We start from the raw sequence: 26497 nt of genomic DNA on the forward strand, positions 1-26497 counted from the left end.
GAGAATAGTTCTGGAATGATTAAAAATGAAGCATTTAACAACATTTTTTGATCATACATTGCTTTTTATCCTGTTTTCATTTACACCTTAATTCTTAATTTCATCTGCTCTACTTTGTCTCATTTACTTTCTTCTGTCCTCATTTTCTCAACTCCTCTCCTCTTCCTTTCTCGAATCATAATAATGCTTTGATTTCCTCTCACCCTTGCTTTCTTCTTTTTCCTTTTCCTTACTATGCTGCTGCATTCTGCACCCCTAGAGTTTACTCCCAGCTTCTTCCTTTGCCCTGCCTCAAGCTAAAATATTATTGACAGTGTTCAGCCTTTCACGCTTCTCCGATTGATGAAATTAGTACCTCTGAGTTCATTGTATCATCTGCCTTGTACAATAAGAGCATTTTAAGAAAAGTTGGTATTAAGGCTGTCTTCTTTTCTAGAGATCTAAATGGCAGTACAGATTTGCACTTTTTTGAGTGCAGGATCATCAAGAGGCCACTGCAGCTTGCACCACCCATTGCCCCAGCAGCCCCGCCAGTGACAGTATCAACACAACTACATTATCCCACAAAAGTAACAATTCAGACTATTCCAGGTCCCCAAGTCTATGAGAATGGCTTAGACAGAAGGTATTAGCCCTTCAAATGCACACAGACTTTTTTTTTTAATAGTTTACTTTATCTTACTTTGTGGCCACCACAACAGATCCACTTCTTACTGGCAGTTCCAGCGTGAGTTTACCGCGCTTCACAGGGATTGACAACCACATTGTACATGTGACGTAGACCTCAGTCACTGGAGAGTGGCGGCATTAGAGAGAAGAGAGGATCTTTGACAGCAGGCACGCCTCCTCCCAAACGACTGCAGCGGTGTTTAGTATACAAAATGCACAGCCACTTGTTCAGTTTATGTTTGAAGATGTTATTCAGAGGGACTGCACCTGTACTTGGCTCAGTGTCGAGTCAGACCCTGAGGATAACATCAGAAATGAAGAGCAGCGCCAAGCCTGAGCAGACTTTTGTTTGGTTTAGAGTGACAGGAGTTCCCAGGCCAAGAAAAAACAGCCTCCAGGACACCAGCCCACCTTCAAATTGCCTGGTCCCTGGTAAGACCAACCCGGCCATGAAAGCCAATCGTCCTCGCCTTTGCAAGGGCAGTGCTGAGCTATCGGCTTTTCCAATGTTTTGCTATAAAGTACTGTTTACAAAAGTAAAAGAAAAACACATTTCAAAATACTAAGGGAAACTATCTCATGGTATCTCAAAAGTGTTAATTGAATTTAGTGTTTTCAATGTTTATAAACAGTATGGTTTCTTTTTCAAAAACTTTTCAATCAAGAAACCCTGAAGATAATTTAAAAAGAATAATTTTTCCAAAATGTGAAGGGAAACCCTTGTCAAGGCCTTATTTACTTTCCACAGGATTCAGTCATTTGCTCCTCTGCAGTAGCCCAGAGCGCTGATTATGACATCTAGGAGAAGCGTCATGCTAAGTACATCCCACATCGCTTTAAATGCCTTTGTATGCCAAAGCTTGTGCTTTCATGTAATGTGTGGAATCAACATCTCAAATGCATGCACCTTTGAAGATAATCAAGTATCATATGTACCTTTCAAATGGATTGTTATAATACTATGTTGTGGAAAAGTTTTATTTTATAAGAAAGTAGAGAAGTAAGAGAAGTTAGTTATAATAAAACCCCGATGGAGTTTGAAATTACCTGCAAATATGTTATTTGAGAAATGTATTTTATGGGGGCTTTTATGTTCCATGCACTACTCGAGAAATGTGATTTTATCACTTTCTGACTCATATATGATGTGTATTCAGGTACACTTGGGGGCCATCAATTCGATTTTAAGTAGAAGACATTCAAAAGTCTAATAGAAATAGTTTATCATTGTTTGTGGCTGATATAGTTCTTGTGAATCACAGCGACTTTACCTCCTTTCTTAGCTTTGGTGTTTAGCCGAACAGTTCGGTATTCTGAGGGTATGAAAATTTCACGATGGTTGGAGATGATTAAGCCTGGGCAAAGCACTACGCTACGCTCGCGTAGTTTGCGAAGTTCGCGCTACTTCGCACTACGCGAATTGCACGTAGCACAGTGCGAACACGCGTAGCGTAGTGTTGCGTAGTGCTGCGGTCATTTTTTGCTTGCTCGCGGTCCTCAACGTCAAGTTGGCGACCGCGAGCACGCAAAATGACATCCCGGCGAGACTTTTTCCTTGTTCGCGATCAGCAACATCAAGTTGGCGATCGCGAGCATGGAAAATAAACCTCCCGGCGAGCTTCCCAACGCGAGGAGGTCAGGTTTCTCATTGCGAGTGGTCGCGTATGCTCGCGACCGCTCGCGATGAGAAACTACCAGTTCGCATTGAGAAAGCTGCCGCTCGAGTAAAAATCTACTCGAGCAGCAGAAAACTACAGCTCGCACTATGCAAGATGCCATTTTCAATGATTGCACAGTGCCGGTTGCTTGTCCGCACTGTGCAATCATTGAAAACGACATCTGGCACAGTGTGAACAAGGTACTACGCAGTTCGCGAAGTGCTACGCGTAGCTCGCGTAGTGCGAACTGCACTTTGCGTAGCTTCGCGAAGTGCTACTTCGTGAACTACGCCCAGGGTTAGAGATGATTCATTTATTCATAAGATTAAAGCTCTTGGCCTTAATTGTATTAGTGGTCTAATGATGATCTTTGGCCAATGATTAGACTGTCCCTCTGTGCTCTGATGAGTGAACTCTATTGAGATCACAATTAGATTTGTGGGAACAATCTTCCTGCTATGTCGCTGTTAATTCAAAGATCTGTGCCTGTGTTGGTGGATATGTGTGACAAAGGGTTAGGGTAAACATATTAAAAGAGACTGTTTTGGAAGTGTTGTCTTCTGATAGGTAAAGAACATTCACGGAGCACAGAGAAGTGGGTTGTCAATGATGGTGAATATAATTCTTGCTTCTCAAGATGGTGTGCATCACCCAAGAAGAAGTTGCGGGGCGTATTTTATTAGCTCAGAAAACAGCTTGATTAAATCAGATTGATTACCTCAACAGCTTTAGATTAACAAAGGAAATTAATCTGTTAAATGTATCCTTTACTAGACTACAGAACTAGAGCCTTGATGTACAAAAGATTGTTGTGGTCACAAAGCCTTTGATGTGCAAAATTGAAGGGTTTTAGCAATGGCAAGAACCCAACTTACACATGCACAAAAGGTACATTACATTTCAGAATTGTCTTTACAACTCCTGAAGTACATCTTGTGACTCTGTCCAGTTTGAAGGAAGAGGGAAGTGTGAAAGGTGCATGAAATTAAATGTATTAATAGTTTGCAATTTTAACAGTTTAAAAAAAGCACTGATACATTTCAATGTGATTTCTAACTGGGGTGTCCTTTCACTACCCCTCCCAAATTTTAATGTGTTGAAATGTTGAGATTGATCAATGCAAAGCCATTTGTGACTAATAATGTTATTGTTTACACTGAAACTTAGGATCTGGCGATTGTCAAGCCGTGATGTTGTAAATAGCTGGGTTTGTGCCTACAAAGGTTTATAATAAATCAAACCTTTAGGTACTAATGTTTATGTGTTATGTGCAGGCCATCAATTCAAATGCTGGCATCAGCAACGCGGTATACCCTTCTGAGGTTGGTTACCTGATTACCAAAAACAGTAACATCTTTTACTAAAGCTCGATGAAATGGCAAAGCTTTGAAAGCAATCACTGTATAAGCAGATTATCAGGCCCAGCTCTAGGGTGGTGCAACTGGTGCCACTCCGCCGGGTGCTGACTTCAGGGGGCGCCGAGTTTGTCAGTTTATTTTGCTTTTGAAATCACCTGCTGCAGTGTTGCTTGCCTCCAGCAATTTCCAGGCAACAATAAAAATGTCAAGATAACTCCGGTGATTAATGTCCTTCCTGAAGAGACATTGTAGTTTTGTCTACTTGAGGTTTTGACTATTCGTAAAATAGCACAGATGGTTAATGTGCCTGCTGCAATGAACGTGTACCACGCAGATCACGAGGTTCATATAATGTAAATAGGTCAATGGGTTACTGCCTTTTTAAGAGACATCCATTTGTTACTTGCAGTTTATTAGTTAAAATCCTAATATAAAACAGTGAATTATTAACTGTCATTAAAAAAAAAGCTTGCACACTGCAAAGTATAGATTAGAGCATAGATTAATGTTGCAAAAAGTTTTCATTTGGATAGAAATCGATTCTTATTATTGAAGAGAACACCCAACTATGGTTTTCCGTTTTCAGTTCTGAGTTTGTGCTTCTCCAGACCTAAGGGCTCTTAAACTATACTGCCTACCAGTGTGGATGACATGTCACTCCTATACCTTGTAATTCACTGTTTTATGTAACATTTCCTAAACAGTGATTTGCACACGTAGGATTGATTGTCTGGGTGTTATGCGTGTGTGATGCAAAGTGCTCTGACACCCTTCATTTGTATGAGTGGCGCTATATAACTAATTAGTTGCATCTGAAAGAGAGTGGTTAGAGAGACTTGAGGGGCACTGTTACAAGGTGGGGGTGAGGGAATCCATTGTGGAGGTGGTCACCACCTCCATCACGGATAGGGGGGTGCCAACAAACATTGTTGCACCGGGAGCCACCAGTGCTAAAGCTTGCCCTGCAGATTATTGATATTGTGCGGGTCTCAAATGCAAAGAGTGTTTTTTTTAATTAGCAACCATTCTTTTTCTGGACTGGCTTCATGTTCCTTACTTAGAGCAGTGGTTCCCAAAGTTTTTAGAACCACGCCTAACTTTTTAGAACGAGAAACTTTCATGACCCACTTACCTTTAATAGGCATGAGGCGGGCGATTTTTTAATTTAATAAAAGCATCATGTGGTCGCAGATTGTCATTAACAGAAAGCACATTTTTCAATGAAATAGCCACTACATTTGCACAGTTTTACTGATCAAACTAGGTAGCCCACAAATGATAGTGTGCAGAAATCGGGTTTCTGTGAATATTTATCATTTGTGCATCACCAAGTAAGTGTCTTGATTTTTTTGATCCCTTTAAAATCTCTGTTTCCAGCACACTTCAGAATTGTAAAACAAGTGATTATTTTTTGCTTTCCTAGCTGCTTCATTTAGAGGTATTTACATTTTGTTGTGTATTGTAAAAAACACTTTGCAGCCAGAGAAAGAAAGTAAACACCAATCCTCATGTTAAAAGACGAAAGCAGCCTAACGTGACGCAGTCTTTGAATCACTGCAAGTGTGAAAAGTTAAACACAGAATTGAAGGACATCTTTATTTATTGCTCTGACTTTTGTGACCCACCAGAAATCCACTCCTGGCCCTCCAGTGGATCGCAACCCACAGTTTGGGAAACACTGACTTAGAGGGGGGCGGAAGGCTCGAGACAGCTGCCTGGCTCTGGCTCAAGCCTGCGGTCATACTCGACTGAGGAGCCGAAAATGAGCCAAGACTTTTGTGCTCGCACCTCATTCCCCAAATCCCTAACTGTCCCACCGCCCCTCTGTACAGCAGATGGAATTCAGGCCAGCACTGGCGGGTTCAAGTTTTTCTGCCTTGTCTTATTCCACCCCGCGGAAGTTTAGCTCTTGGCTGTATTTTAAAATCATGGTGAGTTTATATAAATATCTGACGAATTTTATAAATACTTAGCTGAAGGCGACACAATTAACTGAGGTTGTTTACTAACTACGTGAGGTGGCGTTTGAGAAGTTTATTTTAGTGAAATATTCATCGACATTTCCGGGACAAGCATTTCTGCTAGGCTGGTTTAATCTGGTCTGTTTAGTTAGGAAATGCTGCTTGAGACAAATTATCATATCAAAAGACAAGCAGCATTGCAATTGGCTTACCTGTGGACCAACCAGTGACATGGACATGACAGGGACTGACGCAACAAGACGCAGCACCCAGAGTTATGCAAACATTCCAAGCCAGCAGCTGGGAAGACAGCATTTATCTCAGACTGGTGCAAGCCAGAGAGGGTAAAGGCAGCGCGGACTCTACCAGGCACCATGGCCATGGACTTTCTTCCAAGCCTCTCCATGGAAACGTGGACTCTGCTTGTTGTGCTCGTGACTGTATTTTTTCTGTAAGTACTGCATGGTGATTCTTTACCTTTTACCTGGCTGTCCAACTTAAAGGAGCCGCAAATAATTTCCATCACCTTTAAACAGCCTAAATGTCCTTGCTTGAGGGGTGGCAGAGGTTGGTGGGAGGAAAAGGACGGGAAACAGGGCACATTCGTCACCATTCAGGTATTTCAATAGCCCAGTGGGTGGGGCACCAGCTGCAGCGCTCTGTGGACTCCATGACTTGCAAGCCACAAGTTTGATCCTGGCAGGGCTGGCTCAGCCTTTTATCTTTCCAAGGTGAACAAAATGAGTGTTGTGTAAAAATATCTGTTATTAAACTCCGAGTGTCAAGTTTGTTGTGTTTGGTATAAATGTATTATTGTTATTAATTTTATACACTGAATAAAGTACTAGTCGCTGTGAGAATATTGCAGGCCACTAAAGAATTTGAAGATCACAGAGAGGACCAAGACTTAATGCCCAGCGCCTCTTCGAGACCACAGAACCTGAAGGGGACTTCCACTGTCGTTTTTACAGACAACAGTGGCATTTTATTCCTTATAATACGTGGCTGCAAAAACTACACCTCCAATCAGAGGCTGTGACTGCATTCATATTTCTTTCCTGCCACGGACTATGAAATGACTCTTGCGGCACTCGATTTTGTACAGGGGAGACATGGGTAGATAAAGTGATTTCCCCAGGATCACACAATTTTGTCACATGGAAAAGTCAAGATTGAAGGTCTCCGGGTATTGAGGTCTACGATGTAACCACTGCAGGACATCTGTTATTCTGACAGAATGGTCAAACCTGTAAAGCTTACTTCTATCTCTACAACATGTGCATTCAACCACTGAGCTACACCTTCATGTACTGGGGCATCAAACTCACTTCTACTTTTTGCAGGACAAAAGCTCAGTATTTGACCAGTTGGGAATGATGGTCTCCTGTTTTTATCCTATATCAATTAATTCCTTCTTTTAAGTGTTTGGTCTAATGATCCAGAAATGTATTTAGGCTGTAAACGCAAATATAGGGCCTTATTTAGACGTTGGCGGAGAAGGTGCTCCATTTCCACGGTGAAGACGTACCCTTCCTCCCAAAGCAAAGTTCCGCTCGCCTCATTGAGAGTCAGGTGGAACTTCAGTATGTAGAGGTCGGAGACTACTCCATCTCTGACGGCCCAACAGAGTAAGGGCCATCAGAGGTTTGGCCATTTGACTGCTCATCCTATTTAGAGTGGACGAGCAAATGGCAACCTTTCGCTGTCTGTAAGCGGCATTGAAAACGGTGAAATGACCCACAAACATGGGCTATTTTTTTTTCAGGAAAGAAAATCCCACTTAGGAATATTCTTTTTTTTAAAAAATATTTAAATAAAGTTTAAAGTTTGACGTACTGCTCTGTCATGTTGACGGTGCCATTCATCAAACTTTCAATGCATTTATAGGAATTGCCATGACAGCGGTTCCTGAAAATGCAGGAGATATCTGCAGGGCCGGCAGACATCTCTAAATGTGGCAGGCAGACTACCCTCGCCATGACTGGAGTAAAGTACTCCGTAATGGTAGCAGTACTAAGTCCATCCGCCCAAGTCTAAATCAGGCCCTTAGGTCTAAAAACCCATCATGTTTGTGTGCATTCCCAAGCTCCAATATACGCTCTTTGCACCCTCAAAATGGTTCCTTAAGGCTGAACGGATCACCACCCAATTTTCTGGGTGTGTAGGAAGAGCTTTAGAATGGAACTCTGCATACCCCCATGTGAATTGATTGCTATGTAGAATACCGCACTGATGGAATGGGAGCTTGTGGTAATCGCCACTTGACGTTTCCATCAGCAGATCTGCGCCTGCTTTCCAAGGTACTGCTCAGAATGATTATGATTAGGAAAAGTAGCATGAAAAGGTGTAGATGTAAATCTGTGCCCATATTTTCCCTTTATTTGTGATTTGGGCACACTGTGTTTTATTGCAATACAGGTGTTCAATTTGCTGGGAGACAACATTGAAAAAAGAGACACTGCACCTTGCCACACTCATGTCACACAAGTACATTGAAAGTCAGATTTAAACATTAAAAGCAAACATATGTATATAATATATATGTAGATGGCCTCAATAATTTTATGTGTGGCTCATTTTGTGCCGTCCCTAAAATCAATTTTAGAGATACCACTTAGTGAAGGGTATCCGCTCCTTTGAAGTATAAGCAAGTTGCAGACCATGTCCAGCCCTCCTGACTCATTGCCTTTCACTGCTATAGTAAGTAGCAGCAAAGCATGAACTCTGCTGAGACATGGAGCAGAGACCTGCAGCACACACTCTTTCTTAAAATTTATTTTTTATTTAAGTGTATACACTTTTATTGAGAAGCAACCATGGTTGGTTAAAGTATATAGTTTTCTATATAATCAATGAGGCTCAATTGCACTCTCATAACATTTTTTTTCTGAAAACTTTAAATGCCCCTTCTTCCCCCTTCCCACACAGAGAACATTTCTGAGTCCAGTGGAAGGTTTTCTATCTTCCCCACCATCTGTCCAAATGTGATATTGCTTTGTTGTTATCACTAAAGGTTTTAATAGTTCAAATCTATTGCTTTAACTCCATGTGACATTGTCAGACATGTTTCCAGTCCAGCAGGTGATCAACCGGAGGGTGCCAGATTTGTTGAATCTTACCCGTTGATTATCTAAGTCATACATAATTTTTTCCATGGCTAGAACGTTCCAGACTGGGGGGGTCTGATCTAATCCAGTCAGTCTCTATAGGCTGATTTGCGGCTGTTATTACGTGTTGCATTTTTTAAGTCCAATGTTCATGATTCGCTCTTTAGGACCTTTGAGTCACAGCACAATGAATTTGGGGTCTTCTGCGATGGATACACCTGTCATCCATTTGGTATGGGAGAGAACCTCTTTCCAAAAGTTACACACTTTATTGTAGGCCCATCATATGCGGAGGGCAGTTCCTTCCTCTTTAGTGCATCTCCAACATGTCACCTGCATATCCGGGTGGATCCGTTTAAGTTGTTCGGGGTTAGATGTCAGTGATACATCAATGTATATCTTTGTTCTCAGTGTGAACGTTTTGTGTCCATTAGTTCTATCCTCACAAACGTTTTCCCACTCATTGTCAGAGATATCTCTTTCCAGCATTGTTTTCCATTGTCTTCGGCAGCCGCAACGGTTTTGTTTTTCTGTGTTTTTCATATTTTGTAGATGTTGGAATCACTCCTTTGGTTTCAGGGCAGGAATTTATGTATTTTTCAAATGCTGTGCGATCTCTCATTGCCCCTTCTTTAATTTTTGGGTGTGTTGCCTAGTGGCATAGTAGCATGTATGTGAATCTGTTCATTTCTGTGATTTTGGAATCAGCGTTGCATTGCAGAAGGTTTTATGTTTCCTTTCTCAATCATGTGGCTCCAGATAAGACAATCAACTTCCCTCCATCTTTGAGAGGTCAACCATTTGTTTGCAGGGGTGGAATCAGGATTTTGGTGGATGGATGTGAATTGTGAGGGTTAAGTCATGAGCCCGTGTGTGATATCAGTCATGTCCCATGTTTTCATTGTAGAATTCAGGATTTCACTAGCATAGGTGTTCTTAAGTCTGGTTTGTTTGTTTTGGTTGCCATAGGACATTACATAATGGTCTGCCCATTACCCCTCTTCCCATGGATGTCCATTTTTTGATAAAACAAGCTTGGAGGAGTCAGATATGCGCTGCTTGGTAATTTTTCATTAGATTGGGCATTGCCAGTCCTCCTTTGTCCTTAGTCGGTCATAAGTTTTCTAGAGAATCTATCCCTCTTCCCTCACCACATAAAATTCTCTATACTTTTTATGTAGGTATAAGACATCATCTTTAGGTGTGCCATAGGGCATGGCCTGAAATAAATATAAAACTCATAGCAGTATGTTCATTTTTACTGTCGCTCTTCGTCTCAGTCAAGAGACTGGGAGTGCGCTCCATCTGTTGAGATAATGTCTCTTTTGAGGTCTGACTAATTAGCTTTTACCATATTTGGTAAAGATGGTGTAATATTGATTCCTAAGTACTTAAAGTGGGAAGTTTCCTATCTGAATAAGATTTTGTCATTAGTGTCGTGATTTCTGTTAGCGAAAGTGTTGAGTTAAGTATTTCAGATTTGTCAGTATTTATGTGGAACCCTGCTACCATTTCGAAATGCTGTAGCTGGTGTGTCATGGCGGTTAGGGATTTTTTGTAGCTCAGAGTGCATCAAAAGAACATCTTCGGCAAAAAAGCATAGTTCGTGAGGCGCACCCCCTGAACTGAAGCCCATGTATCTCCGGATCCTTCTCTTAGGATTGCTGCTAGTGGTTCCGTCGAGAGTGTTAAAAAGGAGTAGGGGCAAGGTACATCCCTGCCCTATATCCCCGGTTCTCCTATGTCAGGTTTATTCTGAATTATTATACTGCATGCTGTGGGTGCTTTATAATATGCTTGACTCCAATTAATCATTCGGGTCCTTAAGCCTAGCTTATGCAGGTTGTTGCCTAGAACAAGTGCCAGTTAACGCGATTGAAAGCTTGTTCTGCATCCAATGTAAGTAAACTCGCTAGAGACTGTGTCCTGTGACTTCTCTATCAGGTGGGTAACCCGTCTGATGTTATCATTGGTTTATCTGCCTTTGACAAATCCGGATTGGGCCGCCTCTATCAACCCAGAAGATAGTTTCCCAATCGGTTGGCCAACACTTTAATAGAGATCTTACCATCAAGATTTTGCACTGCGATAGGTCTGAAAGCACACGCTCCCTTCTGAGTAGCAAGGCACAGAGCACAAGCCTTCGCAGCCACTTTGTGTGAAGTGCTGACAAGAAAGACTGTGCCCTGAAGATAAACGTGAAACGTCCCCAAATGTCTGCCTCCGCATACCTGTCCAGCCCACCCACCCGGATAAAAAGTCTTGCCACAGGCCAGTGAGAGTGCTGGGGGCATTGTGATGTCAGAATTGACATGTATTATGTTATAATAGGCCACAGCCCAATTACGTTTCTTGTCACTGCAAGTTCAGGTGGAACTGTGATAAGAAAATCATTAACAGGAGTTCAAATGTAGGTTATAAGTTTTATTAAATTAATTACAGCAATACAATACAATACTAATGTGGCCACGGTGAGACTAGACCTATGGGCTTTGTCAATGCTTGTTCATAAATGGGATATCATGAAGAAGTAAAACATACCCTCCCATTGCTAACACCCAAAGCAGCAATACCAATAACTCATACTAGTGGTTCTTAACCTGTGGTTTGGGGACCCATGGGGTCCGTGACACCTACTCAGGGATTCAGCTTAAGCTTAGAAGATAAAAAAAAATAATAATTACGAGATTAATAAAGTGTGGGAACATAAAGAGGCAAACTGTGCATTTGTTGATGAATGCTTGTTTCCATGATTTTGTGTATTGTTTTGCGGGTTCGAATCATTGAAATTCCATGGGCCGGAGTCCCCGGATTCCAATAATTACTCAATGGGTGTCCTCCGATTCTAATAATGACTCAGTGGGGGTCCCAAGGCCCCAGTAATGATTAAGTGGGAATCCACAGAAGTCACAAAAGTTAAGAACCACTGACGTATACCATTTCCAGGACTTGTGTCGGGCTTTAAACTAATATTGCTAATATTTCTTCCTCCCTAAACAAGGAACAGAAAGAGGTATTAAACATGTAATCAATGTGTTTTGTTGCATGTCAATTCACAAAAAGAGTTTATATTGATATAATTGATGGATTAAAAATTGTGACCATTTTATTTTAACTGGCATCTTTGTAAGGTACTGGAACTATGACCAAGTAGATTTCAGAGTGCTTTGGGGTACATGATGTGGAGGGTTAAGAGCAATAGTCATCAGATAGCCAACAAAAAAGCAATAATTCAATAAAAGTCCGCTCCATAAGCAAGTCAGATGGAAAAGGTCTTCGTGAAATTTTCTGAAATTCGACTCAGTGAATGACAGCAGAGCGAGTTCCATGGAATGTTGTCTCGAGGATCCAGGGATCATTCCCACAACATGTGTTTCTTGATGGAAGTAGCATGACACGGTTGTTAAATGCTCACATTAGGTTTCTGGTGCAGAGGTGTGGATGCACCAGATTTGAGAGATAGCCCAATGCAAAATCACTTAGGACATAGGGGCCTAAGCACAAATAAATACACACATATATATTTACTAATGCGTATATCTACTAATACATCTAGATGCAAATCCCCACTCACTATACCAAGATGTAACTCACTCTTTTGCTAGTCACGATTTTTTATTGTAAATTTACATAAAGGTGTAGAGTTACATGTCTCCACCCTCTCAAATATATGGTGAAGCTTACTACAATAGGATTGACTGTGCCTATTCTCAAAGGTAAATTTACAATTAAGTAAATCTATACATGTAACTTTACTTTGTAATAATTTTACTACCATTGGCTATTCACTATTTCCAAATGCAAATGTACTACAAAGTATAGAATTACATGTCCCCCCCACCGTAGCCAAATTGATAAATGCTACCGTTATTTAGTATGAGATCCTATTTTAGGTACTTCCTCCACTATTTCCTAAAGGAGGGCTTTGCAGTTACAGTGGCTGTCCATATGAGGTGCTGGACTTACTCCAGATCTGAGCTAGAGTACATTTACAACAGTTTGGGGTCATTTTGGCTGTAATAACATTAGAAGTGCAGTTGGTGAAAGGGAATAGGCTCACTCTCCCTCCCCGAACTCCTCCTTTACCCCCTTTTAGTAGTTAGTTTCCCAATCTTTCAGCCACTTCCCCCTATTTTACCCGCATTTACTACAAAAACAAAGGCATACACGTGTGTAGATCTCTGCAGTCAGAGCGAAGATTGCGAACATAAAAATAGAAGAGGCAGAGGCAGGCACCTCTGAATGTAGGTTTGTGAATAGCATGTTCTGGTACATTTAGTAGTACTATTGTATTACTATTAAATGTACTATAAAATGCAGTTTGTAAATAGGCACCTGCGAGTGAAAAAGTTACTACTAGTAACTTTACACACGTAGGTGGTGATTTTTGCCACCATGGCAGAAATCTCCATATGGGATTATTATTCTTTAAAAAAAATATGCATTTATGTATATATATATATATATATATATATAATTCACTGAAAAAACCATAGGTTTCATACATGTTATAGTTAGCTGTACATTTCACTCGTAAAAAACCAATGAAATTCCCCCGTTATAGTTAGTGCAGGCAACTATAACTCACGCGACCGCAATCCTCTGCTGATGACATATGTGTCTTTATGAAAAAAAAATATTTGTAATATATGTATAGCTAAAATTTAATGGAAGAAGACATGGGCAAATAAGTGTCTAAATACAGTATTAGCATCAGCAGAGGATGGCGGTCGCGTGAGTTATAGTTGCCTGCACTAACTATAACGGGGGAATTTCATTGGTTTTTTACGAGTGAAATGTACAGCTAACTATAACATGTGTGAAACCTATGGTTTTTTCAGTGAATTTGCAAGGTTTTTTAAATGCTAATTCCTAACTATAACGTGTGTGAAACCTATGGTTTTTTCAGTGAATTTGTACGGTTTTTTAAATGCTAAGTTACTTTACGCCATTTGTGGCGTGCGCGCCCACTTAACGCAGTTCGTTCCGTGCGCGCGGTGCACTTCGCGCACCGCGTGCCCACGTTACGCTAGATGGGCCATGGACGCACGATGCGCTTCGCGCACCGTGCGCACATGGAGGTCATATGATGAGCATCGTTGTGACAGGTAAAATATATGTTTTGTTTATCTCTGATGAGCCATGCACAAAGGGTGTCCTTCGGGCACCTTTTGCACACGGGGTGGGGAGAATGTGGATATTTTTTTTTTATTAGTATTATTTCTTATCGTACGCGTACGGTAAGCGTAATCGGCGAAATTTTCGAAAAAATTAAAATTGCCTTTTTTCACTTGGGGGATCGTTGGGGACTCCCTCGACATGGCTAGGTGCTTGGGAGCTGTGTAAACAGCCCCTTTACATGATTTGCACTTTGTTTTTCAACCCCCTGTCAGAGTGCGAGAGAGAAAATGGCGGCCGCCGCTTCCTGGTTTCGACCGATTCGAATGTTTACTAAGATCTAAGGGCCAATCAGAATCGCGTTCGCGCACGCCACCGTACGCGTACGGTAAGCGCACCGTAAGCGCACCGTACGCTGGCTCAGATATATATATTGATTTAAAGGCTATTTTCTCAGAATCTACTGAACAGATTTACACCAAACCTACAAAAGGCACTTCCTTGACCTGAGGACTACCTCTCTGCCAAATTTCAAGTAATTCAGTTCAGCCGTTCGGGCTGTAGCTCGGACTAAAGGTCCTATGGAAAAATGCATGGGAAAAACGCGTTTTGGGACCCCCCTTTTATCTCAGCCCCCGCTTGACGAATCCCCCCAAGACTTTCAGGGTAGGAGCGGAGCGTAGCGCCCCATTAGTTTTGAAAATTTCGCGAGGATTCGTCGACCGGCGCCAAAGTTATTCCAAATAGAATGTTACGGTTTTCCTATGGAAAGAGGGTCCTAACTATAACTACCTACTGGCGACCGCCAGTAGGTAATATATATATATATATATATATATATATATTTACTGAAAAAATCATAGGTTTCTGGGGCGTTATAGTTAGGAATTAGCATTTAAAAAACCTTTGAAATTCACTGAAAAAACCATAGGTTTCAGGTATGTTATTGTTAGGAATTAGCATTTAAAAAACCTTAGAAATTCACTGAAAAAAACATAGGTTTCAGGGGTGTTATAGTTAGCTGGACATTTCCCTCGTACAAAATCATAGAAATTCCTCCGTTATAGTTAGTTCTACTAAGTATAACTCGCGCGCCCGCAATCCACTGCTGATGATGTCACAAGTGAAACCAGTCAATGTTAGCCTATGGAAAGAAATTCAAGTTACTGGTGGTAAGTACGGTTAGAATGACTTTTCAGGATCAGTACTGGGCTCAAAGATGCAGCACTGAGGTCTCTCCTGATAACAGGTGAGTAAATCGGAATTCGTAGTTCGGCTGATTTTACGTCGTTCCAGAGCCACTTTCCTACACCATCCCCTCCCTTCACCACTATGCAAACACGCCCTGTGGCGCGTTTTAATTTGGGGAAATAATTCCCCTTCAAACCTGAGGGTCCCTATAGTCCAACTAGCTCACTAGGCACATCCAGTAAGCGCCACAGAGCTGCGTAAAAAGGGGCACGGCCTGCACCACTCCTGTAAAACGCAGCCCATTGGCACTTCCTGGAAGCACCTCGTGGGCTACTAGGCCCCCAAGGTCCCTCAGGATTGAAGGGGAATTTTTTCCCCAGCTTAAAACGCGCCACAGGGCGTGTTTGCACACATCACCTCAGGCCTCGTCCCCTCCCATCACCACTGTGTAAACGCGCCCTGTGGCCATTCTAAGTTGAGAGATTAACTCCCCTTCAATCCTAAGGGTCCCTAGGGTCAAACTAGCCCACTAGGTACCTCCAATAAGCGCCACAGAGCTGCGTTGCAGAGAGGTGAAAAAGGGGCGTGGCCTCTGAACACCTGTCTACAACACAGCTCCCAGGCGCATACTGGAGCGCGTTTGCACAGAGGTGAAGGAAGGGGGCGTGGCCTAAGCTGACATGTCTGCAAACACGCCCTGTGGCGTGTTTTAAGTTAGAGAATTAATTCCTCCTCAATCCTGTGGGTCTCTGGGGGCCAACTAGCCCACCAGGTACCTCCAGTATGCGCCAGGGGGCTGCGTTGCAGAAAAGTGTTCAGAGGCAACACCCCTTTTCACAACACTCTGCAGCGCAGCTCCGTGGCGCTTACTGGAGGTACCTGGTGCGCTAGTTGGCCCCCAGGGACCCTCAGGATTGACAAGGAATTAATTCCCCAACTTAAACCGCGCCACAGGGTGTGTTTGCACACATGTGAACTTAGGCCCCACCCCCTCCCTTCACCACTGAGCAAACGCGCCCCGTGGCGTGTTTTAAGTTGGGGGATAAACTCCCCTTGAATAATGAGGGTCCCTGGGGTGCAACTAGCCCACCAGCTACCTCCAGTAGGCACCACAGAGCTGCGGTGCAGAGAGGTGTAAAAAGGGGCGTGGGCTCAGAACACCTCTCTGCAATGCAGCCCCCTGGCGCATCCTGGAGGTTCCTGGGGGGCTAGTTGGCCCCCAGGGACCCCCGGTATTCAAGGGGAATTTGTTCCCCCTCTGCAAACGTGCCAGGGGGTGCGTTTGCAGAGTGATGAAAGGAGGGGGCGTGGCCTCCGGCGCAAAGCCGGTCTTTTTTAAATTTTATTTTTTTAAGAAGGGGGCCGCGTGGCACCCCTCCCGAGGCCTTAATCGGCCTCAGGGACCCCATCCCCCAGGGCACGGCCTTTTCCTTTTTTTTATTTAAAAACTGTTGGGGTCTCGGGCCACTTATGGCCCCGGGGACCCCATCCTCCGGGGCCGGCCTTTCTATTTTTGTTGTTGTTTTTTTTGGGGAGGGGGGCCGTGTGGCCCCCCTCCAGGGCCTCTTGTAGCCCTGGGGACCCCATCCCCGGGGGCTGGCCCTCTCCCTTGGGTACTGTGGGGGGGTCCACAATCCCCCACAGTCCCAGCCGGCTCCCCGCGTCCTGCGGGAGCCGGCATTGCTTTTCCACATGGGGAGCAGCTAACATGCTGCTCCCCATGTGGAAAAGCAATCTGCTTTGCTTCATTGAAGCGAGAGCAGGTTTCCCTGTTCTTGCTTCAATGAAGCAAAGCAGTTTGCAATGACAGGGTGGGAGCCACGAGGCTCCCGATCTGTCATTGCAAACTACAGTGTCCCGGGGATGGGCACCCTGGGACACTGCAGGAGCCGGCCCTGGGGGGTGGTGGTCCCCAGGGTCATCAATGGCTCCAGGAGGGGTGGGCACGGCACCCTCCCATATTTTACAAAGCTCCGGGGGGTGGCGGTCCTAGGGCTGCAGGGGCCGTGTGCCCCCCGCAATGATTCATACTTTGCCCCGGGGGTGGCGGTCCCTGGGGCCGTGTGGGGAGGATTGTCCCCCCCACACTTTATTTTCCAAATGCCCCCGGGACTTGGCCCCCCCTCGGCAAGATGTGCGCACCCTGAGCGGATTTTGACGATTTTTTATAAAAAAAACTTTGGGGACCCCCTGAGCAGGCCTAGGGGGTCAGTGTGTTTCTACCCTGCCCCCTTTTTGCGTTCTACCAAGGCACAAGACAAGATGGCTGCCAACACTTCCTGGTTTGGAGTGTTGACAGCCAATTAGCATCCAGCTCGTGCTCGGCAGGGTGCGCGGATCCACCGCGCACATAGATATATCTATGATTTTACTTTTGATTTTCTCAGGAACTACTGAACGGATTTACACCGTTTAAACAAAAGGCACGAGTGTGAACCAAGGGCTACCTTTTGCCAAATTTGGTGTAATTCTGTTCAGCAGTTCGGGCTGTAGCTGCGATTAACGGTTCCTATGGAAAATTAGATGTGGAAAACACGTTTTAGGACCCCCCTTTTTTCTCAGCCCCCGCTTGACAAATCACCCCGAGACTTTCAGGATAGGAGCGGACCGAAGCGCCCCACCAGTTTTGAAACTTTCACGAAGATTCGTCAACCGGCGCCAAAGTTATTCCAAATAGAATGTTGTGGATTTCCTATGGATAATAGGTCCTAACTATAACTACCTTCTGGTGACCGCCAGTAGGTAATATATATATATATATCTATATATAATGCTGCATACTTCGCCACACAATCACACAATCCAGAGGGAAAATAGACGAATGCGGACCCAGCAATTTGTGCAAAATATTTATTCAGTCGCCCTGCACCACCGCCAAGACGCGTTTCGGCCTTCCAGAGGCCTTGATCACAATATATTTAATGTATAATATAAATGTAAATTAATTTAGAATATGATTTATTAACCTAGAAAGAATATAGTAAAAGGTTAGACAGAGCACACTAACTCATCAGATTAACTGGGTATTCAATCATTATTTTAAATATATACATTTAATTTAGAAATACTTTAAAATAATAATTATAAAAAGTCTCATCCTCACCAACATTTGTATTTTTATTTGATACGTCAGACATTTTAATATGGAATGACTTAATTTTAATAATTTTTTTAATAAAGGTCATATTTTTTATTACATTTTAAAATAACAAAATAGACTTTAAATATAAATATATATATACAGATAGAATTTAATTACAATGTAAATGTAAAAAAATAATTATTAATTAAGCATCAGATCCTGTGGGGGTGTTAATTCATTTCCCTGCCTCCACTGTTTTCTATAGGAGTGTGTTGCTGTACCAGTCAATGGTCATGTGTTCTATTTGACTTACTCAAAGGCTGTAGCTGGAGTATATATGGGGCTAGGTTTACACCCTTAGAGTTGTAGTAACTTTAGAAGTGCAGTCTGTGAATAGTAGAAGACTCACACTTTTGTGGGAGTGTGGTTGCATTAGCATGCCCCACCATAAACTTCCCCCTTTAAGTACTCTCTATTCTCCAGCTACTTCCCCTACTGGCCCTCCTGCATTTACTATTAAAACATATACCTCATATACCTACATGTGTAGGTATCTCCATCACTGTGTCAAAGTTCTCCACACAGAAAAAACACAATGAAGATTGAGGCCTCTGGCTGTAGGTTTGTAAATAGCATTCAGTAGGATGTGTGTAGTACTACTTTACATATTATGAAATGCGGTTTGTGTATAGGCCACGCAGCGTGGACTGTACAGGTTTTAAACTCAACCCTCTAGACCACTAACAATGGAGGACTTTAGGGTAGATGATATATAGTATGCTCTTTACAACAGAAGAATGATGCATGCTGTATTTGTCTGCGGCCAATTAAAGATATTGCAATGTTTTGAAATGGAGGAATCTATAGAGGCTTTTGCAATACCCAAGCCTAGATAATCGCACTGTGACAGAACAATTAAAAATGTCTCATCAGAGTAGGAAGGATTTCAAAGCGTTAGCAACGATGGAGGAGCACACTTTTTTCGTTACATTGATGACATACGGAAAAAAGGCATTCCAGAACCATATCTGACCCACCACATTGTGAACCATACTGACTAGTGCTGACGTGTTCGGTTGCTTTATTTTAAAATATGTTGAAGTAATCTTAGTCTTTCCGTAATAAATCTGGGACAAAAATATGTTATATGTTCAATAGTTTTGGTATACTTTGTGCAAATTGGGCAACTTGTTTATTATTTTTCTAGGAAACCACACTCGTTCAAACTGGGTGTATAGTGGAATATAGAAGACGTAACAAAAGAAAGTTTTTATTAAACAGTTGATTCTAAGTTATATCCAATATAAAGTAGTGCAAACATAAATAACATTTTCCAACTATACAATGAACCAGCCTATTTTCTGCTGTTTTCAAATGATGCAAACAGTAATGTGTCATGTTTTTTTCCTACAGTCTTTTTAACTGCTCTTTCTCAATGTCATTAAGTTTGAAACTGGGCCTAGTAGATATTGATCAAATACATTTAAAAAGAGATCTGTGAATATTTGTTTTCATCTTGTGACCTTTTATAGTTATAGTTCTTTTAAGATTCCAGCTGAACAGTAAGGCCGGCTACTCCGTATTGTGATAGTAATTCTGACTAGTTGGCTAAAAATAAAGGAGTCAGAAGACATAAGTTCAAAAGAATCTTTGATTGTGAGGTAAAAGAAATAGTATTAAACCTGGCATCATTGGCATGGCTTTCCCCCTAACATTTTGCCTTCAGACTTCGTGTTTGGCAGACTTCATTTTTGTGGCCTTAGGACTCTGCACACTTTACCACTGCCAACCAGGGCTAAAGTGCTTGTGCTCTCTCTTTAAAACATGTTAGATTGGCTTATACCCAATTGGCATATTTAATTTACTTGTATGTCCTTAGTAAAGTGGCAATACCTGTGCCCCGGCCTGTGAATTAAATTTTACTAGTAGGCCTGCAGCACTGATTGTGCCACCCACTCAAGTAGCACATTAAACATGACGCAGGCTTGCCATTGCAGCCTATGTGTGTGCAGTTGTTAACTGCCATTTCGACCTGGCAAAATAAACCTTTTACCATGCCCAAAACCCCCTTTTTAATACATATATCACCCGTAGAGAAGGCCCTGAACAGCTCAGAGGGCAGGTTGCAATGTATTTAAAAAGTAGGACATGTACTTTTAAGTTTTACATGTCCTGGTAGTGAAAATCTCTTAGATGTGTTTTTCACTACTGCAAGGCCTGCCTCTCTCATTCAATAGCATTGGAGTACCTTATTACATTTAATATGCTGTAATTTCCAAATGGAAGCAGGTAACCATTTAATGTTTGATATCTTTGGTATAATAATTAAAAACCCTAACTTATGGTGAAGTCGGACTTTAACCCCTTCGGCGCGGTGCGGATTACTGCGCTGCGCTGAAGGGTTCGTGCGCGGGCGGGGCCGTGACGGAGCGGTTCCGTCATCCGCACAGCGCGACCGACGCGCATGACGGAACCGCTCCGTCACACGCATCGAAGTGGTTAAATTACAGTTTTGAAAATACCACATTTAGAAAGCTGACATTTTCCTGCCTTAGCCATTTTTGGTGTCTGCAGCCTGGCCTGGGTGACATGAGTGGATGTAGTTGATAGGCTTTGTGTATTCCTCCTAGACAGCCACACACAATGGGGAGCTTAGGTTTGACTATATTAGCCATCACTGGAAGGATGGGAGGGAGGAGCTGGGCCCAGCTCCACTTACACTTGAATAAGCTCTGTCCTGGCTCCACACAAAGGTCTCCATACCCCCTTTAGTTAGTCTGGAGCAATAGCAGGAAGGGAGGGCATCGGGGCACTTCAAAGGCATGTCTCTAGAAGCTTCTCACCACTTTAAAGGCACAACTGGGTATAAATGCTGGACCTCAGACATCAACTCTTCAGACCACTTCTGGACCAGTGGAGGCTCTGTCAGGAAGAAGGGCTGCTGTGCTGCTGACCACTCTGTTGGACTGCTGCCCTGCTGTGCTGACCTGCTGCCCTCTTCCTGGGTGAGAAGGACTGGACCTGCATCTCTTGAACCCAGAACCCAAGGGTGACTGCAAGGGTCTAGTTGACTGACCTCCTTGATCTGAAGTCTCAGGGGCACAACAGGCTTTCAACAACCTTGCAACTGCACATGGACTCTGCCATCTATGAGTCTACCCTGCCAAGTGGTGCCATCTCAGTCCTGGACCCTTGAAATTGGGCCTAAAGGTGCTTTGCCAGCCTCTGTGGCTCCAGTGGAATCAATCCATCTCCACTGCTGCGTGCAGCTGCAGCTCCTCCGCTAAGGCAGTGGAGCGTCGTCACACTGCTCGGCAAACAGTTTAAAAAGGACAAATAAAATAATAAGGCAATGTTATTACCATTTTATTTTTTCGTTCCTGCTTAGGTGCAGGGCAGGGCGGGGCTGAGATGGCCAGAGTCGGGCCAGGGGAAGAAGTGGTGAGCACAATCTAAGTGTGCATGATGGTTTGGTCGGCCGTCTTGGGCCAGGGAAACAGTCATGCACACTTTGCATGTTCTCCACCAGCTGTATTGCACAGCCTGGGTGGAGAACATGCACAGCCTCCCAGTCCCTCTCTGAGCCCAGAACCACGGCACTCAGACCAATTACAATAATGCTGTAACGCAGCGTCGTGATAGGCTAGGGGAGTGTGGGAGCATGTGTGCTTCCTGGTTCCTGCTCCTGGAGTCGACCGAAGAGGACTGAGAGGCAACGGGCGGCCTGCAAGTAAGAGTTTTTAAAAAAAAAAATTTCACAGTGTAATCCACTTGTCACCTTGTCAGATTATGCCTTAAATTAGTAACAACTTTTGGGGGCCTTTTTTGGGGACATGATAGCAATACAAGGTAAGTAAAAGTCAAAGTTAAGAGTACCCAGCACATCTCAATGTATAATACTGGGCAGTATGTGGTGAAGGTACTTGCATCTGAGAACTGCTGGCAGTCTCTAATCGTAGACCTGAATCATTATAAAATAGCTTTGGATGGGGCAATTAAGGCAATCCTGTAGCCCTCGCATAGGGTCAGATAAATGTTACAGAAGGGGCACTGTGATGTCGAGCAATTATCATTAATTAAACATCATTTAAGTGGAACCAAACTAAATGCCACCTGATCACAATGAGGCAAAGAAGCAAGCATTTTATGGATGGGAAAATATGGAATGCCAGATGCTTGTATATCAATTAATTATGTGCAAAAACCCCTCTTGTAACAGTAAAAGGATGCTGTAAACCAAAATAATGGACTGAAGTGGCTACATGGTGCTGGGTGTGTCACAGGTGGCATTTTGTTGCTGTTAACTGTCTCCCAGGAGCCAAGAGTTCCTTCTTCATGGAGCTTTGTATCTGCACCAAATCTTTTACAAAGCTGGTCCATTATTCATCCAACAAAGGCTTTTCTCCTGCATTCTTTTCAAAACCCATTATTTATCATCTATTTGACCTTGTGTCATAAAGTGAGCGCTTTAAATGATAATTTAAGGCAGGTGTCTGCCACACTTTTGGGCTAAGTGGTGTCTAAAGTAATTGCCGAGCTGGAGCACTGGTATTTCACCACCTTTGATAATGGTAAATTATTGTTGTCCGAGGAACTTTAAATGCCTGTGCTGCTCTTGGCTGAAAATGTAGCAGCCTTTGTTGCATCTGAAGTAAGCAACAGAACATTGCACAATGACATACACAACACGACAACTCAATTCAAATCTATTAGGGCACAACACAGCAAAACAGTCCAAACAGAAGGCAACACAACAACAACAGTATTTTAATACCGCTACATCACCTTGGAATAATGCAGAACAAAATCGCAGCAGCACAATAGAACCCATTGTCACCGCAATAAAATGCCACACAACAAATATGTACAAACACTCTTACTGCAGATTACCCCCTCCAGAAACCTGCTTCATACTAAGGTGGTAAAAGTTATTTGAACCAAGCGCTGCCTTAACTTACCTCCAAGTCATGAAGTAGCGCCAGTCAAAAATGTTTTGTTATTGGGTCCTCTATCTCTTATCTGGTGGTCACTCTCTAGAATCCTCTTTGGATCCGCTGTGATCCAAATCTTCACTTTTTTCAGAAAAAGCTGAATAACTGGATAGAATATTCTTGCCTTAACTCATTGCTGTCTTTGCTTTTTGTCTTAGCACCAGGATGTTCTTCTGTGTAAATATTTCAGTCATTCATTAATACATCTTTGTATTTCAAGGTTGGGTATGCGAACATCATGTTTATTGTGTCAGAAAGTGCTCCTTTTTAGGTCTTGGCTCTAGACAGCCCATTCACTGTCTTGAAAGAGACATGTATATCCTTTGTGGTCTTCAGCCCAGTCTCTTAATCTTTCTCCCCATTTGAACATGGTATGCATGCGTCATGCCTCTTCCCGTGTTTAGACCTCCCTGAGAGCATGGACCAATTACTACTACCCATCCACTCCACCCATTTAATGACCATTTTAGGAACTCATTTTTGCTCTGTTTAAGAGCCCACCTCAGGAGTGGTTGTGTTTTCACTCGCTCTGAGTGCCGCACTGATCCTGTAAACAGACCTGTAATTCAAGTTCTTATCTCATTTCATGTACCGTCGCCCAATCAACCTCCTCTTTCTGGCACTTTCTCCATCCTGCACCCCCTTGTCTGCTTGCACTGTGTTTCTCCAACCGTCGTGATACTGCTCTCCCCCACTCTGCATTTTTTCTTATCCCGTCCCCCAATCACCCTCCTCCCACTGTCGCTTGCATCCCTCCTGCTCCCCTGTGGCTGCTTGCCCTGTGCTTCTCCGACTGTAATGGAGCAGGCCTGTAAATCATGTACTCATCTTTCTTTTCAAGCCACAGCATATTTTTCAATTACCAGCAGGGCATTTGCAGAAAGAGATCAAGAAAGTTAGCAATCCCCTCCATGGGCTCCATTGCTTTTGAAGGTCATGTGATCCCTTCTTTTCAGCTGCCCTTCACTCACTCATCCTCACACCCTCTCCCCACCCATGAGATATTTACAAAAACCAGAAACACATCATAACAGGCTCACTGATTACTAATAAAACTGGCTGCGAGAAGGGCTTATTTCAATTCACTGGATGGCCTCTTGCCACAAACTGCACTCTTAGGCGCTGGAGTGCATCTGTATTGTAAGCGTTTTGTAGTGGCTGATTGCAAGATAAAATAAACAAAGATATTTTCAACAGATGGCACCCCCCTTTGAGATGTAGGTTTGGTAAATGTTGATGTCAGCACCAAAGTAAATTCACATTACTCAGATTTTGAAACTGCAACCTACCAGGGGCAGCATAGAGGCACTTTGCACGTGCACAGCCTGTAAGCCCTACTGTGCGATCCATAATACCAACAGTAGTAAAAAATAATACAATACTAATAAACAGTGGCGTAGCTTGGGCGGGGCTGAAGGGGTGGTTGCCCCCAATGCAGAATACTTAGGGGCATGTTTAAGGGCGCACAATTTTAATAGGGGCACAACATTTTAAAAGAAAAATGGAAGGATACTCGCCTTGCCCCGGGCGCTGGCAACCCATGCTACACTGCTGCTAATACATAACACTTTAAGGGTGACATATCTAAGTACTGCTAGAATTTGTTACAGGTACACAAATGTACAGGATTCATTTTATCAACCTAAGAACGTCCAAAGGCCGAGTTGCCCCTGCTAGGATCCGACCATGTGACCCAGTGATAACAGTACAGTGGCCTAATCAGCTGGCTTACCACTTTCATGCAATGGCCTTGACATCTAGGTGGTGGTTGTAAATTCAATTCACTGACTGGAAGGGAGGTATGGTCAGACTATACCATGTTTATGTCAAACCGGATAGACACAATAGTGACCCACAAACCACCATGTAGTAGGAAGAGGGAATAGATTTAATAAAGGATTCCTGAATTTGAATCTACGCATGCAAGGATTTCTGCATTTTGATGATTGTTGACCGTGATACTTCTAGCCAGTCAGATAGCTCAGAGGGTTGAGTGTCTGCAGCAGGCATGTATGTGTAACATGTAAGTCATAAGTATGAATTGCACTAAGGCAGACAGTACCTACTGCTATTGAGACGTAAGCAAAATAAGTATTATGATTTTATTAGGTAATTGTGGCGATACTTGTTAAAGGGATTTGACACATTTCATATTGTGTTTTGCTCTCTACCAAATGGTAAATTTCATTTGGGACACCTTATCCATTTATGCCGCCAGTGGTTACACAAAGAAGTAATGGTGCATCAGCTGCGGGCGCTTGGGTGCTACATCTGCCTGGGGAACACTTACCTTCTGACCATACAATGCTGAAACACGTTGACATTGACAAAGTCAATAGATCTCGCATTGTCGAGTCTGATTGGCTTTGCCAATGCTTGCTGTGTCTTGTCAGGTGCTGTATTATTGCTGCTATTCCTACCAGTTTGGTTAGTGAAAAGAAGGCGTGGTCAGCTACGGTAACCCAAGCTGTGTGAGACCAGTGAGAACCTGTACTGGCTGTCATAACATCTGTTGGGATTATTAACCAACAAGAAAAGCAAAGCTAGTATTTCATATGCCCTATTTTCTAAAGGACTAACAATTATTTCAACAACTAGATTCTTGTTCAGTATATTTTTACCCATTCTTTTAGGCCTTTGAGAAGCAGGAATTTCGTGTTCCCTCCTCCACACACCCCTCCCTCCTTGCACTATCCCTGCGCCCCTGCGCTTGCGTCATCCATTATTCACTTTCGCAAATGTTCTTCTGAAGTTTCTTGGTAAATTACTTTTAATTCTCAACATATATTACTCCTTGCATTGAATGCTTTTTTTGGTTTCATATGGTAGCTGAGTAGGCTAATACGTCAGCTACAGTGATGTGTGTGTAAACTGACTTTCCCTGGTTGGTATCCTTGAGAGAGGCTCAGCCTTTTATCCTACTGTGGTTGATTAAATGAGGAGCAGGCCTCCTGGATAATGACAGTTGCCACACAAACTTGCCCTTAGGCACACCTGCGACAGCCTTCTGAGACACACAAGCAAACATCTCGTAAACATTATCCCTCTTTTAAAGACTTTTGTGCATTGCATTGTACTGCTCTTGCAGACAATCAATGTGGAATCTTGTCTCACAGTCTGAGAAGTGTAGTTTCAGAAGACCCCACGTCATTAAGTTCCAAATGCTGCAGTCGTGGGTTTTTCTTTTGCAAATCAGTTTTTAGACGTGTTAGTTCTAGTGGATAAACTTGAAAGGAAATAGAACAACCCCTCTTAAGCTATAGTTTTTAAACTAAATCCCAGGACCGGCACACCACCTCAGTGATGACATGGAGTCATCTGGTAGCTCATTCATGACCTTTGTGGCCAGACCAGACCTGAAC

At 43.0% G+C, this 26497-nt stretch overlaps 1 protein-coding gene across 1 annotated transcript in view; it reads left to right on the top strand.

The window, feature by feature from the left end:
- Positions 1 to 5877: 5877 nt before the first annotated feature.
- LOC146796560 (cytochrome P450 3A21-like) overlaps positions 5878 to 26497 on the top strand; it is a 200704-nt gene continuing 180084 nt past the window's right edge. The window contains exon 1 of the mRNA XM_085629196.1: positions 5878 to 6097. Within this exon, the coding sequence (XP_085485322.1) occupies positions 6021 to 6097 (77 nt within the window). The 5' untranslated portion in view covers positions 5878 to 6020. The remainder of the gene's footprint in view (positions 6098 to 26497) is intronic.

Source organism: Triturus cristatus, chromosome 10 (assembly GCF_964204655.1).
Source record: "Triturus cristatus chromosome 10, aTriCri1.1, whole genome shotgun sequence".
Lineage (NCBI taxonomy): Eukaryota > Metazoa > Chordata > Amphibia > Caudata > Salamandridae > Triturus > Triturus cristatus.